Here is a 16235-nt window from a genome sequence, read left to right on the forward strand (position 1 = left end):
GGAGGGAAAAAAAATGCTTTATTAGCAAAATATTGTGGCAACAATTTACAACTTTCCAGTGTGTCAGACCCCTGTTGTTCACTTCTATCAGCAAACCAACCATAAATACAAATATTAAAAAATACTGAGAACATACTTTGGTGAAATGTAGTACACACAAACACAAAAACGGCGGCTTGAAAGTGGTGCATTAACATACAGTAATAACTATTCACAAATTCTGCAAAACTCACCCTGTCACAATTTTAATGCTCTTTCTGAAACGCCCACAAGGTGGCACTAAAGTCCTGTCTAAAAAGGAGCACGTCCAGGAATTCTTACTGTTACTCTTACTTTTTTCGCTATTCACCAAATAGTGAATTACTGGAGTTTGATGTGGAGATCTATTTATTTATTGGTTTAAAGTGGAAGTGAACCATTAGAATACATTCAAAGAAATGTGCTCGGGTCAAAAATGACTTGAGCCGTCCAGCATCAACAAAAATAGTAATAACAATATTTACAGGTTTAGCTATTCAAAGTTTTTAGTTGGCTGAAAATTTGTAGGCAGGATTTCAATGCCAGATTCTCATCAGACTAAATATGTGATGCCTGGGGATACGACTTTAAACGTGGCTACGCGTGTGACTTCAAATCCTTATATCGCAAATCATTTTTCCATTAAAATGAATTACTTTTTTTTAAGGTACACAACAATCAAAATTGTAACATTTAACATTTTAATCAGGAAACTAGAAGTCTATAAAAAAAACATAGTGATGTCATAATTAAATAGAATATAACGGGACAAGCCGAAAGAAACTTACTTACTATAAAGAAGGGTTTTTTTTGGTTTGTTTTTGCTTCAATTCAATGGACATTGTGGCGCTACTTCTGATGTACCTGTCTTGGCCGCCGGGGGCAGTATATTACAGGCAAAGGTCTACTGTACAAAAAGCCGGTCACACAGTAAGCTGCAGTAATATTGTCCTTAGCAGAAGATAAGACTATATGCCTGCAAGTATTATTATATTATCTGTAATCACGTCGGCCCGCGTTTTGTGTTCAAATATCTGTTGCAGGTTCATAGCACTCTGACATTGATGCTAATTGTAAGCCTCTTTATGAAATTTTGAAGTGTTATCGCTGAGCTAAGTCGGCTCAAAGATCTCTCAATGCGCCGCTGTATAATTTGACTCGGGCTTGTCGATCCCATCTCATGATTCATAGCATAATTTCTTTGAACTGTGGCGTATAAAATTCTGGTACGTGTACAAAAAGCATATATTGAACATTTACATAAAGCCCTTCATAAAGGCACAGTGTAACCTCAACTGGATGTTGATGGTAGGTGTTGTCGCAGTTCGATATTAAGGCCCACTCCACGGTCCTGTTGATTGGGGGTCAGATTGGTGTCTCATCTGTGGCGAGTTTGCACTCCCTACAGGTGCGTGTCCTCCTCGTCGGGGACGTCCTCCTTGAGCAGGTTGTCCATGGGCACGATCCAGCCGTCGTTGCTGAACTCGCCGTTGAGGGCCACCTTCTTCTCCTGCATCTCGGGCTGCACCTCCATCACCTCCAGGGTGGGGTTGTCGTGGTAACCGTTCTCCACCGTGTGGAGCTCCTCGGTTAGGTGTTGCTGGTGAGTTTCAAAGGGACGTTTTTCATCAATAATTGCCTGAAATGTGTTCATTTCAAACTAATGCCTCACATACCTGATTCTCGCTGTAAGGCTTCCGGTGGTGGGAGGCGCACACGGCCAGGATGATGATCATAATCAGCAGAGCGCCACACGACCCCAAAATGGCGATCAGGGTTTTGTTATCTGTCGGTTTCTTCATGTGGACAAACAAAAGAAGAATCCAGTGGAAATGTTCGTGGTTCGTTCAAGTTTAAAGGTGAGTGCACTGCTGGAGACGACCAACACTCACCTTTGTTATTTCTTCGTAATACTGAGTTGCCAGCGCTGTTTTCACTGTAAAGTACATAAAAGTGTTTAGACCAGGGGTGCTTAAGAAATCTTAACAAACATGAGTAAGAACACAAACGTATCACGTTCATAACGGAATGTGAGGCGGACTTTTTTTTTTCTCCACGCTGTAATTTTCAAAGTGCGTTTGCCCCATCTGCCGCTGTAGCGAAATATGGAACAGCATCTTCGAGCTGTTTATGGAAAATAAAGACGCTGATATTCCGCCGAAATGCAAGCTTGAGAAGAGAAAAGTGAATGGACTAAAATCCCAACTGGCCGCACAGCAGTCACTTTTTCACACAATATAGTTCATCAGCGAAAGCCGCCGCTGTCGTTTCCGGGTTCGACACATTACGCATAAAAGAGGCATAGCTGACCCGTTGTTCCGATCTTTTAAAAATAAGGCGAACATATTATCTTCAATAACATCTCTACAGCTGGAAAGGAGTACAGTTACACGGGATGGCTGATGTGTGGAAGGACATCGGAGCTTGTGAGTGTTCCTCACTGCAGTTGGACTAATCCACTGATGTGAGCGACACAGCCCAGGTGTGTGTTTTCGTTTGTGTGGCGTTTAGTGATCAACGTGAACTCATAGTTACAAAAAAAATGTTTAAAGTTAATTATGTTGTGTAATATTAGCTTATGCGATTATGCAAGGGATGCAAACATACATTTACACGTAAAGAATCCTCAATATACTTTAAAATAAATATGTTTTGCATTTTTGTAGTGGGTAGATCTTTGTGACTTGGTCATTATTTTTCATCCGTGTGGCATTTAGTGATCATCAACGTGAACTCATAGTTACAAAAAAAATGTTTAAAGTTAATTATGTCGTGTAATATTGGCTTATGCGATTATGCAAGGCACACAAACATACATTTACACTTAAAGAATCCTCAATATACTTTAAAATAAATATGTTTTGCATTTTTGTAGTGGGTAGATCTTTGTGACTTGGTCATTAATTTTCATCATTTATCATTCTAAAAAAAAAACAAACCAAAAAAAAACCGCCAGAGACGCCCCCGTTGATCGTGAGAGGCTCGATGCTTGAGAAGTAGATCTTGGGGTTAAAAAGTCTGGCCACCCCTGATTTAGACAATACATTTTCACTTTTCGTCAAATCGTAGTATAGGGTATTATTAGAGAGGAGCTCCAAAGGTGAGGAAATGCACATTTTGAAGTGGGTGGCCGGAGGCCAGAGTACCTTTGCCGTTGATCTCCACGCAGTCAAACAGCAGTTTGCCTTTATGGTGGCGCCACGTCAGCGTGCAGTTTCCGTCCTTCAGGTTGCCCATGAGGTGCCTGCACACCTCCACGAGGTCTTTCTCCTCCTCCTTCTAAACAGGGGCAAAGCACAGGTAGCAAAATCACCAGCAGCCCCCCCCCCAGGTCATAAGACAACTAAATGAGATTTTAAAAATAAAAAAATCCCTACCTCTTGTCCGCTGTTTAGCGAGTACTAAACACAAGAAGGGCAAAAAAATGAGTGAAATGCGATTCCCATACATTTACAAATAGTGCTTCGCTGTCCTACCGAAAACTTCTTTGGATAAGCAAGAGCTGTTGTTGTTGTTTTTGTTGTTGTGGTCGTTGTTGTGATAATTTCCGGGAAGATGGCACCGGTGGATGCACTTGTGGTCACAACAGCGGAGGGAGTAGTTGGGGCCAGGACGGGGAACAGTGTGGTGGTCTCATTCATCACAGCTGGTTTGTTGGTCCTTGGATTCGTTGTCCGTTGGGGGGTTGTTGGAGTGCTTTGCGCTGTGATGTTCATACATCGCAATGGAAACAAGTACAACAGACTTTTAGTCCATCCATCCATTTTCTTTGCCGCTTATCCTCACAAGGGTCGCCGAGAGTGCCGGAGCATATCCCAGCTGTCAACGCGCAGGAGGCGGAGTACACCCTGAACTGGTCGCCAGACAATCGCAGGGCACATGGAGACAAAACAGTCGCACTCACAATCACACCTCGGGGCAATTTAGACTGCAATTAATGTTGCAGGTTTTTGGAATGTGGGAGGGAACCGGAGTGCCCGGAGAAAACCCAGGCAGGCACGGGGAGAACATGCAAACTCCACACAACTGTGAGCCCAACGATCCCACCGTGCCGCCCCAGACTCTTGGGAAGATTCTTAATTTCTGAAACGGATTACACAGCACAAGTAAAATAGTGCACGAGTGGGAAGGGAGTTGTTAAAAAAGGTTTGCAATTGCTTGCAGATGCCACACGATGGTGGCAAAGTATTTTTTTGTCAACACTCTTTCCTTAATTGATAAGCCTCTCCTCATATCTACAGGAAGTAAAGTATTCCTTCGCCTTACCCAATTGGATCTCCCGTTGAGTCGTCTTGAGGATGACGGTGGTGTGCACGGCGAGCTGATGATTTGCCGTGGGGGCGTATGTGGACGCCTTGACCGTCGGTTTAACCGTAGTAATGTCATCGTTTTTTTTGCCTGCCGTTTGCGTGCTGTCTCGTGGCGCCACTGTGAGGGTGGTATCGGGTGTTCTTGCCGTGGGCATCGGGGCGGGGGATGCGCTCTTAAGAGTAGGTACCGCACTGGGGATGCCAACAGCAGTCGCGGTCACCGTTTGGGGCTGATGCGATTGGGAAGGGGCGAGCGTTGTCTTGACAATGGGTGCCGTTACAGCGGGAGCCAAGCTGACCGGTGGTAAAACCGCCGCCGCCTGCGTCACCGTCCCTGCGTTTCCGCTTGTCGACGCGACTGTTTGTGGTTTGTTAGTAACGGGCTGCACTACAGCCGGGATTGTCACTTTGCTGGGGACGGTTGGCGCTTTGGAGGGCGAAGCCGTCATCCTTTGCGTGGGGGGATCCTTCGCCACGGTGACTCCGGTAGCCGCAGTCGAAACGTCTGAGTGCGTTTTGTGACATAGAAGACCTAAAAAATAAAAAAAAAAAAAAAAAGTACATATCAGTCAATTGTTATTTTTGGGCCGGTGTCATGCAGAATTGGAGCAGTTGTAACAGAACTTTTAAATATAGGACAATAAAAAATGCTCTTAAATAAAGTCACAAACAAAATACTACACTAACAATCATAACACAATTTTTTTTAAAAACGGCGGATCAGCTTGTAAAGCGTTGGCACAGTTCTGAGGACCCGTGTTTGTGGAGTTTGCATGTTGTCCCCGTGCCTGCGTGGGTTTTCTCCGGGCACTCCGGTTCCCTCCCACATTCCAAAATAAACATGCAACATTAATTGGACGCACTAAATTGCCCCTCGGTGTGATTGTGAGTGCGGCTGTTTGTCTCGATGAGCCCTGAGATTGGCTTGGGACCAGTTCAGGGTGTACCCCGCCTCCTGCCCGTTGACAGCTGGGATAGGCTCCAGCACTCCCTGTGACCCTTGTGAGTATAAGGGCAAAACAAAATAGATGATGCACAAAACAAAACATTTTTGTTTCATTTTATTTTTTATTGTGTTAAGATAATATAATAATTTTCCATGTTATTTTTGATGATCTTATTTCATGATACAGTATTCTAAAGGGTTTTCCTTAACTCCTTAAAAAAAACAAGTATTTATTTTAGTTATTAGGAGCCTGCATATAACTAAATGTAATTAACTTAATCCTAAAAAATTGTATCATATCATAAAATTTGATTTAAACATTAGTGGAACAAAAAGACTGAAATAGCATGTGAGAACCACAAACAAAGACACAATCAAATATCACAAAAGAAATAATATGAACATTCAACTCCTTAGCCACCCATCTTCCTCTGTTGCTCTATTTATAGCGACCGGGCCAGGATGCAGTACACAATCAACTCGGATGCACCACACCTATACACGCCCCTGCCTTTTTTGCATGTGTACGTGTGTCTGTGGAGCAATGGACAATCCATGCCTCAGTCCACATCAGCACAACAATGGCGTCTGGCTCCACCACCTCTGTGGATTGGGACCTCCGCCCAGCTATTGTGTTGTATCCCGTGGACGGGACTACTGATGACATACGACATATTACTGGACAATTGGCCGTGATGAATGGCATTTAGTGTAGAACCTACACTAAATGCCATTCGTCACGGCCAATCTACACTGTAGATGATGTCATCGTCTTGGCGCCAACGTCACTACAGTGAAGAAAATAAGTATTTGAACAGAAATCACAGTGTATGATTTGAACACCTGTCTATCAGTTAGAATTCTGACCCTCAAAGACATGTTAGTCCGCCTTTAAATGTCCACCTCCACTCCATGTATTATCCTGAATCAGATGCAACTCAGTGAGGTCCCGAGCTGCATAAATACACCTATCCATCCCATACAATCAGGAAGACTCAAACTTGTAACATGGCCAAGACCAAAGAGCTGTCCAAAGACACCAGAAACAAAATTGTACAGCTCCACACGGCTGGAAAGGGCTACAGAGAAATTGCCAAGCAGCTTGGTGGAAAAAGGTCCATTGTTGGAGCAATCGTTAGAAAATGGAAGAAGCTAAACATGGCGGTCAATATCAATCGGAGTGGAGCCCCATTCAAGATCTCACCTTGTGGGGTCTCAATAATCCTTAGAAAGGACAGAACCTCAGGACTACACAAAAGGACTTGGACAATGACCTGAAAAGAGCTGGGACCACCGTTTCCAAGGTGACTGTTGGTAATACACTAAGATGTCATGGTTTGAAATCACGCATGGCACGAAAGGTTCCCCTGCTTAAACCAGCACATGTCAAGGCCCGTGTGAAGTTTGCCAATGACCATTTGGATGATACAGAGGAGTCATGGGAGAAAGTTTTGTGGTCAGATGAGACTAAAATGGAACAGTTATGGTCATAATTCCACTAACGGTGTTTGGAGGAAGACGGATGATGAGTTCCATCCCAAGAACACCGTCCCTACTGTGAAGCACGGGGGTGGTAGCATCATGCTTTGGGGGTGTTTTTCTGCAGATGGGACAGAATGACTGCACTATATTAAGGAGAGGATGACCGTGGCCATGTATTGTGAGATTTTGGCCAAAAACCTTTTTCCCTCAGTCAGAGCATTGAAGACGGGTCGTGGCTGGGTCTTTCAACATGACAATGACCCGAAGCACACAGCCGGGAAAACCATGGAGTGGCTCAATCAGAACCATATCAAGGTTCTGGCGTTGCCGAGCCAGTCTCCAGAGCTAAACCCAATAGAAAAGGGAGCTGAAATTCCGAGTTTCCCAACGACTGTCCAGAAACCTGTCTGATCTAGAGAAGATCTTTGTGGAGTAATGGGCCAAAATCTCTCCTGCAGTGTGTGCAAACCTGGTGAACAACTACTGGAAACATTTGACCTCTGCAATTGCAAACAAAGGCTACTGTACCAGGTATTAACATTGGTTTTCACAGGTGTTCAAATACCTATTTGCAGCTGGATCACACAAATAAATCGTTAAAAATATATCATAAATTGTGATTTCTGGATTTTTTTTAGATGATCTCTCTCACAGTGGACATGCACCTACAATGAAAATTTCAGACCCCTCCATGATTTCCAAGTGGCAATATAGCAGGGTGTTCAAATACTTATTTCCTTCACTGTATGTCAATGAACAATCATAAACACACTGCCCCTTTAAATACCGATTTTGTATATTCAAGGTTATTATCTGCATTGTTGTGAACTTTTGTATACGTTATCACTGTGATTTTTTTTTGTATAGCTGAAATTATCCTTTTTTTTGGGGGGGGGGTGGCTTCCCTAATGCAAAAAAAAAAAAAAAAAAAGACTGCTCACCATGAACTCTGAAGTCCCTTCAAGGTAGGCTTTGCGACGCCACAGCTTGACGGTGACAATTGCTTTCGATACAACACGAGGAGAAAAACGAGTGCCAGCCTATCCCGTCATTGCAGAATCCCCTTCCACTCAGGGTCAGAAGTGCACCGATAAGAGTGTGTTCTGGTCGAGTGGGGGCTGGTCGACGTAGGCACAGGCGCATTGCTTATCGGGCCCCTGAGTGCTCTTACTAAGAGAGACAGATGCTTACTGAGCTTTTTGAAATTAGTCGGGAGTAGCTTTTTTTTTTTTGACCAATTTCCTCATTTAAAATGACCAAAATGACATCCATCCATCCATTTTCTTCACTGCATATCCTCACAAGGGTGGCGGGGAGCGCTGAAGCCTATCCCAGCTGTCAACGGGCAGGAGGCCGGGTACACCCTGAACTGTTTTCCAGTCAATCCCAGGGCACATAGAGACAAACAGCCGCACTCACAATCACACCTACAGCCAATTTAGAGTGTCCAATGAATGTTGCATGTTTTTAGGATGTGGGAGGAAACCGGAGTGCCCGGAGGAAAACCCGCGCAGGCACGGGGAGAACATGCAAACTCCACACATGCGGGTCCGGGATTGAACCCAGGACCTCAGAACTGTGAGGCCAACGCTTTACCAGCTTGATCCACCGTGCCGCCCCAAAATGACATTTTGGACAAAATTATTTGGAATACAGCATTCCAAATGATTATTTTAAAGATGCGGTACAGGTTCTTAATTGGGTTGAGGTCGGGGGATGCTATAGCCAAAGATGAGTTTTTGTCATTAAACTCAAGGTCGCTAAAGCTTCAATGGCATTTTTGTTGTTGTTATTGTCTTGCATGACAATTAATGATTTTACTTTTCTTGAAAATGCCTGGCAACCAGTCCAGGGTGTACCCCACTTTTTGCCCAAATTCTGCTGGATAAACTCAAGTTTAGTATTAATGTATATGTAATTATGTAGATATAATTAATTAATGCACTTTTATCCTAACACACAGTCTTGGAGTTGCTATCAATATTTATGTATTTTTTTTTTTTTTTTTTTACAGTCCAATGATTTTCTTGAAGCTGGCATGAGTTCACTCGAACCCCTGATTGATTATTTTGGAAACGTGTTGAGCAATATCCATGTTTTTTTTTTTTTTTGCTTTTCCCCCACCGCCTCACCCCTGACCCCCATCTGTCACCACCACATCTGTTTCTTTGCAGGCGACAGGACCCCTGATCCCGCCACTATCTCCACCAAGGTTTTTTCCTTTTTTTTTTTTTTTTTTTTACCTCACCCACACATTCCTCGCCATGCAGGCCACGTGGGGGCCATCAGATCCACTTGCACTGTCCTGACACCACACCTCCACAAAAATGCGAATTCGTCCTCCGCTGTTCCACCACATTATAGAAATACTGTGATGGTTCCAGGAAAACGCTGATAAAAGTTACATGAACTTATTGCATTGTGCACATCTCGGATCATTAAGACGCTAAATAATATGCCAAATAGCACACAATATCTTAGTCTGAACTAGAAGACACAAATCTCTGCCAAGGTCGAACTGATAAGTAAGTACTGCTGTATTTGTATTTGTCGGACCACATCGTGTCATTTTATGCGATTAGAGTTACGACTATAATGATGCTGCTCCCGTTGTGACGCAAATAGTTAAAAAAACGAAATTTCGTGTCGACACCAAATGCCCTTTTTAGAGTTGCGGGTCAACTGCGACGTATTCCGCCTAACTGAGCGAGAGGGGTGGTGCGCCCCGAACTGGCCATCAGACAATTCCTCAAACAAAACAAAAGAAAAAAAAATGTAGATAGAATACAATACATTTATGTTTGTCCTAAAGTTTACTCCCTCACTTCTCTCTGGGTGATGGACTTACTGGTTGCGTTCGGGGGGGGACTTAATCCATTCGCATTTGTATCAACGTCATTGGTTTTACTTGAATAGTTGTGGTGGCATCATAGTGCCGTGGCACTATGTGGAAGTAAGTTTAGGAGTTTGATTTCGATGCTTTTCTGCGGGCGGTACGGTGGCTCAGCTGGTAAAGCATGTTTTCCCCATGCCTACGTGGGTTTTCTCCGGGGACTCCGCTTTCCTCCCACATCCCAAAAAACATGCAACATGAATTGGACTCTCTAAATTGCCCCTAGGTGTGATCGTGAGTGCGGCTGTGCCCTGCGATTGGCTGGCGACCAGTTCAGGGAGTACCCCGCCTCCTGCCCGTTGACAGCTGGGATCGGCTCCAGCACTCCCCACGACTCTTGTCAGGATAAGCGCCAAAGAAAATGGATGGATGGTTTTCTGCGTTCATGCTTAGCAGAGGTAATAAGAATTTTATAGTGAGCTTGTGATGCATGTCAATGCGTGGAGGGTCAGGGTAGGGTCAGAGGGTGCCGCCACCCACTCTGCCCTCACTTTAGGGGAGCCTGCTGTTTGGTTCCAGTGGGCGTGGACCCCCCCCCCCCCCATCCTAGCCCCCCCAGTCTCTTTTAGTGTGAGAAATACCATGTTGGCATTATCAGGAATTTAGAGCCTGGATTGAAGGCCGGGATCAGTTCTCCTTCCTCGCTGCCATTTAGTGAAATATATAAAAGAGGAAGGGGGGGCGACCATAAGTACGTTGGTGGCTCACCTTTGGAGTAAAATATTGGGGATAGTAAAATAAATGGCAGTAAAAAGACAAATGAATTTGAGTCATGCTGTCAAGTTGATTTAGTCTCTTCCACGGGCAGTCAAACCAACGCATTTCCAAAATCGTCCTCTTGAACTTGACAGTATTGTCTCTTTGTCAAATTGTCTGGATTGTTTCTGACTTTCTTGCTCCAGTCATTACAGGACCTGGTCTCGTTGGACCCACGCCTCCTTCCCAGAGCGATATACAGTTGCAAGAAAAGGTATGTGAACCCTTTGTAATTACCTACATTTCTGTATAGGTGCAGGTGGATAAATAGTTATAAATAGTTTATGTAAGCGTTCTCAGACTTGAAAGGTCATTCGGTTGCACTCAGGTTAGAATTTTGCCCGTCTTCTCAAATACTGCATTTAGCCTTTCTGACTTGCTATTCCCATTGTTCTCCTTAATATTATATATATGTCACATTTTATGGCCTGTAAACCGCACTCATGCTAAATATTGGGAAAAGATTGTTGCTGGGTACTGCATGCACAAGTCTGGTGTGGCAGGGAAATATGTTAGAATAGTAAACGACATGTACGAGGGCAGCAGAACAACGGTGAGATGTGCCGTAGGTGTGGCAAAAGAATTTAAGGTGGAGCTGGGACTGCATCAGGGTTCCGCGCTCAGCCCCTTCCTGTTTGCGGTAGTAATGGATAGGCTGACAGATGAGGTTAGACTGGAATCCCTTTGGACCGTGATGTTCGCAGATGATATTGTGATATGCAGTGAGAGCAGGGAACAGGCAACAGGCGGAGGAACAGTTAGAAAGATGGAGGTACACACTGGAAAGGAGAGGAATGAAGATGAGCCGAAGTAAAACAAAATATGTGCGTGAATGAGAGGGGCGGAGGGGGAAGAGTGAAGCTCCAGGGAGAAGAGATAGCGAGGATGGACGACTTTAAATACTTGGGGTCAACAATCCAGAGCAATGGAGAGTGTGGTAAGGAAGTGAAGAAACTAGTCCAAGCGGGGTGGAACAGCTGGCGGAAGGTGTCTGGTGTTCTATGTGACAGAAGAGTCGGAGTACAGATTGGAGACGGTGGCACTGACGAAACATCAGGAAGCAGATCTGGAGGGAGCAGAAATGAAGATGCTGAGTTTCTCGCTCGGAGTGAGCAGGTTGGATAGGATTAGAAATGAGCTCAGCCAAAGTTGGATGTTTTGGAGACAAGGTGAGAGAGAGCAGACTTCGATGGTTTGGACATGTCCAGAGGCGAGAGAGTGAGTATATTGGTAGAAGGATGCTGAGGATGGAGCTCCCAGGCAAAAGAGCGAGAGGAAGACCAAAGAGAAGGTTTATGGATGTGGTGAGGGGGAGGACATGAGGACAGTTAAGTGTCAAAGAGGACAATCCACGAGATATGCTTGGATGGAAGAAGATTACACGCCACGGCGACCCCTAATGGGACAAGCCGGAAACAAAAGATTGTTGCTGCTGTGATTTAAAAATGAGGTTAGTGATACAGGGAGATATTAACCTAGAAAAGGGACACATTGAGTGTGTTTGTCTGTCAGCCAGCAAGTTGTTAGTCCACCTTGCCAAAGCGCGACTGCACCGGACCGCTGCACAACTCGCTTAAAACGATCTGCTCCCGAAAACAGCTAGTGGCACAAATCTTCCCCGTTAATTTGGTGACACCCCGCACAAAGATCCCCCACGTGCAACGACAACGCATCGCCGGGGATGGTTACGACCGAGAGAGCTAATTCATCCCGGCGCGCCATTGTGAGTGGGGGGTCACCGGGTCAGAGCCGGATAAGGGAGGGGTCTGGAAATAAAAGCGCGAGACAAGTGAAAGGGAGGAGGGACGGCAGAGAACATGAAGAGACCCTGTAAATCTAACCGCCAAATGGAGTTGACCGGCTACACACACACGCACGCTTACTTACACGTTATCCACAAAAAAACACACTCCCCGTCCTTGGAAACCACACTGGTATGCGTATTTATACAAGCTGTGGGGTGTGTTAATGATAAAAGTTCCATGTTGTAGCAGTCACGGGGTGAAAATGAATCAAGATATCTTTAAATGTCAGGTTTTTTTCCCTTTCATATTTATCTGGTTAACCTTTAAAAGGCTGCGCAAGTATCCCACGTCGTGTACTCTGCTAATTGAACAGCAGCCGCGGTTTATTTTCGATAGACGTTGCGAGCGGAGGGGGGTTGACGTGCTACGATGAGGCAGATTTAAAAAAAAAAAAAAAAAAAAGAAAAAAAGAGGAACGAGCGAAAGCAAGGCGGACGCCGTGCGAGTCGGTACCAGTCGCTGGACCTGATTAATCCCTGACACCTGGGAGAGGTACATCCGAAAATACATTCGTACAATATGATCGAAACCCAGTCCAAGGTCGGAAATGTTGGGTTGAAGTCAAGTCCAGTAGTGCATTAATAGAACTTTTTGTTGCGGTTAGATGGTTATCTTTTTTTTTTGTGTGTGTGTGTTTTTTACTTTTGTTTTTTTGTACCACGCAGGCCGACATGAAAAGGTTCCTCTGAGCGAGAAAAGGCGGCTCAAGGCCATCTCCTGCCACCACACCCTCCTTGGGAACCAGGATGTTGATAAAAAGTATCCCCCCCCCCCCCCTCCACCCATTGTTCTCACTTCTCTCCCATGCTCGCCGGCCAGCCAAGACACCAAAAACCAACGCGCCAAAGCGGGCAGGCGCTCCCCCGGTACCCCGGTGTCCTGGAACCTGTTATCTTGTAGGAAACGGACAGGTCGCGACCCCCGACCGAAAGCGGAGGACAGACGGTCTGCGTGGGGTGAGGAAGTCCTGGAGGGGGCTGATAACTAAAGATGCTGCCTCTTCCTGTCGGCGCACAGCCAGCTGTTTCACTCCAGCCCGTTTTGGAGGTAAGTAGAAGGCCGCTCTGACACCAAATCGGAGCGTTTTATGGCGTCGGGTGAAAGTGACAAAAACAAAGACTCACCCGCCCGACACCCCCACCTGTGTGGAGTCTGCACGTTCTCCCCGTGCCTGCGTGAGTTTCCTCCGGGCACTCCGGTGTCCTCCCTCATCCCAAAAACATGCACCATCAATTAGACACTCTAAATTGCCCCTAGGTGTGATTGTGATTGTCATTGTTTGTCTGTCTCCACGTGCCCTGCGATTGGCTGGCACCCAGTTCAGGGTGTACCCCGCCTCCTGCCCGTTCACAGCTGGGATAGGCTCCAGCACGCCCCGCACCCTCATGCGGATAAGCGGCAAAGAAAATGGATGGATGGATGAATGGGAACCAAATTATATAACTGACCTTGCTCACCTCAATACCTGTATTGCGTCCATATTTCAAATTTCTTTCATGTACAACAGGGGTGCCAAACTAGTTGTTGTCGCGGGCCACATTGGAGTCATCGGGCCGTTATGACGATGAAACCATCATAATCTTTGAGCACCTTATCATAATTTCAAATTTTGGTGCAGATTTGAACAAAAATCTCACAAGTTCATACATACGTGATTTAACTTCACGGGCCACATAAAGTCATGCGGCAGGCCGGATCCGGCCCCCGGGCCTTGATTTTGACACCTGCGATGTACAAAATACTTGAATACTTGGAAATGAACGATATTTGGTTGCCGCGGGGAAATCAAACCTCAGTTTTTCCTTGGCCGTCATCTAAAACCTATTATTAGATTTATATAGACTGAAATATGGAGGGCGGGAGGATATTTAAAATAAAAGTAAAATGTGGCCACGCAAAATCCATCGCAAAAATTCAAATGCAAGATTCTTTTGGTTGTATAAAGTGTTTTGCGCAAAGTAAAAATGTTCATAGTGAAGTCATAAATGTCGCAACAAAGAAAATATCAAATAATAACAATATTGGTGTCACAGAAGTCAGCATAGAATATGACAAAAATACATTTTGGAACCAGGTTTTTTTGGTCTACTGTAATTTTCGATGTGTGACATTTTGTACTTATTCCGTTCAATTCCTTGAAATTGTTCCACGCACACTTCACGCACGCACATTCGTTCTATTTTTTTGTTTGTGTTGTGTTGACAGGCTTTCGATTGAGTTTTTCTATCAGGATAGAAGAACACGGGGGGGGGGGGGGGTTGCTTTTCCCAGCGTGGAAAAATAAAAGCCCCCCCCAATTAGAATTCCCGTAGTGCGGCGGCTGAAGCAGGTGCATAATTAAAGAAAACGTCTTTGCAGCCAGAGAAGGGAGGTCGTGGGTCCAGTTCATTATTCAAGATCCTTGTAGACGTTTTGTGTGTAGTACGTTAAAGTGGGGAGCTCGGTGAGGACCCCTTCACTGGGCTGGGGGCTGACGTTTCAGCTCCTAGTCGCAGATATGATTACAATAACCTTCGGACTGATTGCATAGCGTCAACAGGAAGGCAGACGTGTTAAAATTTGGAAAAAAAAAAAAAAAAAAGTGATGTGACAAAAGAAGCTTGTTCAATGGATGCAAATTAGCTCAAATGACCTCATTTCAATAACAAACTTTACTGAATTTCCCAATGTTAATTATTGTATATCATTGGCATTTTTTTATATAATGGCATCCATTTTTTTGTGCCATAGCTTCACCTTTGCGATTGTTGTTTTTGATTATACACAATACTTCTTTGTCACCCCGGAAAAAAAAAAAATATATATATATATATCATTTAGGGTTCAAAGCCCATTCTGAATGTTACCAGTTTTCATAAAATGTCATGAAGTACCAGGATAAAAATATTTTTGGTTACTGTATTTGATTAATTTTCTTCTACTTTGCCTTTCGGCTTGTCCCATGACGGGTCGCCCCCACGTGTCATCTTAGATGAACGCACATCTGTTTTGGCACAATATTTGATAAATTTTAACCCTTTCCGGCAGGGGTTGCAATTTTTCAACAGGTTTAATATAATTGAAAATTTTAAGTCTAGAGTATCATTTTCTGAAAGTATCAGATTTTTCTCTGCTGAATTTCATTTGGTCCAGAGAGGGTTAATAAATATAATGACATTTACTGATGTCACGTATTCATATTTTTCAACTAATTAAATGCAACATTTAATTAATTGAGCAAATTTAATGTCTTACATCAAATTAAATATTTATGGTATTCTAGTTCATTTTTATTTTCTGTTTTATTAAATTGTACTTTTTTCATTTTTGAATTGAATATATGAATTTTTTTCCCCCAATTTATTCATCCATTTTCTAATAAATGTTTTGTAATTAATTAGGAGTAAACAATAAAATGTGGCTATTTTTTTATCATAACAAATATCACATAAGAATAGTTTAATTTTAAAATTTGGTTTTAGATTCATTTTTTTAATTGTTTTTAAATCTTGAATGAATACAAATACATTGAAATGCAAAGTTGTTGATGATTATGTACAATATGATTCCAAACTTGAAAAATGATGGCGTCCAAACTCATATTTGTCGAGGTTTGATGGCACCAAAAGTGACTCTGTGTGCATTCCACGCGAGTGCACCTGTTGCCGCACCAGTGGTGGTCGCCTTTTTAATGCTTTTTTTTTTTTTTTTTTTTTTTTTTTTTTTAATAGATCAATATGAGCAGTGAAAGAAGTCCAAATGTACTCACTGAGTGAAAAGAGCAGCCATGTGATCGTCATCGCGGCTCCCATCCTGAATGCGCGTTGCTGTGCTCCTCCCAGATGTCGCTATCATTCATGCAGAGGACGAGTTTTCAAGTGGGCTAAAAGCGGAGCCGCGCCGTCCGTCCCTGTCACGCCTTTCTCCTCCAATTTGAAGTAAATGATCTTGCCGCGCGGGCCTTTTGTGTTTTCGCCTCCTTAAAAGTGCGAGCCAAGAATGCTTTTGTGCATGCTTGTGTTCTCGGCCCTCTTTTCGGACTTAGG

General features: G+C 44.0%; 2 protein-coding genes across 3 annotated transcripts in view; one reads left to right on the top strand and one right to left on the bottom strand.

Moving 5' to 3' along the window:
• podxl (podocalyxin-like) lies at positions 1–16097 on the bottom strand. 2 transcript variants are annotated; one of them, XM_061806143.1, is made up of 8 exons: positions 15959–16097; positions 4285–4860; positions 3495–3721; positions 3396–3419; positions 3165–3294; positions 1911–1954; positions 1695–1814; positions 1–1618 (listed from the first exon to the last, which is right to left on the bottom strand). In XM_061806143.1, the coding sequence occupies exons 1-8, from the start codon at positions 15999–16001 to the stop codon at positions 1421–1423; spliced, it is 1362 nt and encodes a 453-aa protein (XP_061662127.1). In that variant the 5' UTR covers positions 16002–16097; the 3' UTR covers positions 1–1420. The 2 variants fall into 2 exon arrangements, with proteins under 2 accessions (XP_061662127.1, XP_061662126.1); XM_061806142.1 differs by having other exon boundaries at positions 3165–3297.
• LOC133493156 (histidine ammonia-lyase-like) overlaps positions 11794–16235 on the top strand; it is a 22903-nt gene continuing 18461 nt past the window's right edge. The window contains exons 1-2 of the mRNA XM_061806121.1: positions 11794–12702; positions 12876–13257. Of these exons, the coding sequence (XP_061662105.1) occupies positions 12957–13257 (301 nt within the window). The 5' untranslated portion in view covers positions 11794–12702; positions 12876–12956. The remainder of the gene's footprint in view (positions 12703–12875; positions 13258–16235) is intronic.

This window comes from Syngnathoides biaculeatus, chromosome 20 (genome assembly GCF_019802595.1).
Source record: "Syngnathoides biaculeatus isolate LvHL_M chromosome 20, ASM1980259v1, whole genome shotgun sequence".
NCBI classification, from domain to species: Eukaryota; Metazoa; Chordata; class Actinopteri; order Syngnathiformes; family Syngnathidae; genus Syngnathoides; species Syngnathoides biaculeatus.

Excerpts from the sequence above, each read along its gene's own strand:
- podxl (XM_061806142.1), bottom strand. The coding sequence starts at position 16,001 with ATGGGAGCCGCGATGACGATCACATGGCTGCTCTTTTCACTCA. Across the intron at positions 3,298-3,395 it reads CGCTAAACAGCGGACAAGAG|AAGGAGGAGGAGAAAGACCT; the intron begins GTAGGGATTTTT and ends GCCCCTGTTTAG. Across the intron at positions 1,619-1,694 it reads AGCCTTACAGCGAGAATCAG|CAACACCTAACCGAGGAGCT; the intron begins GTATGTGAGGCA and ends GAAACTCACCAG.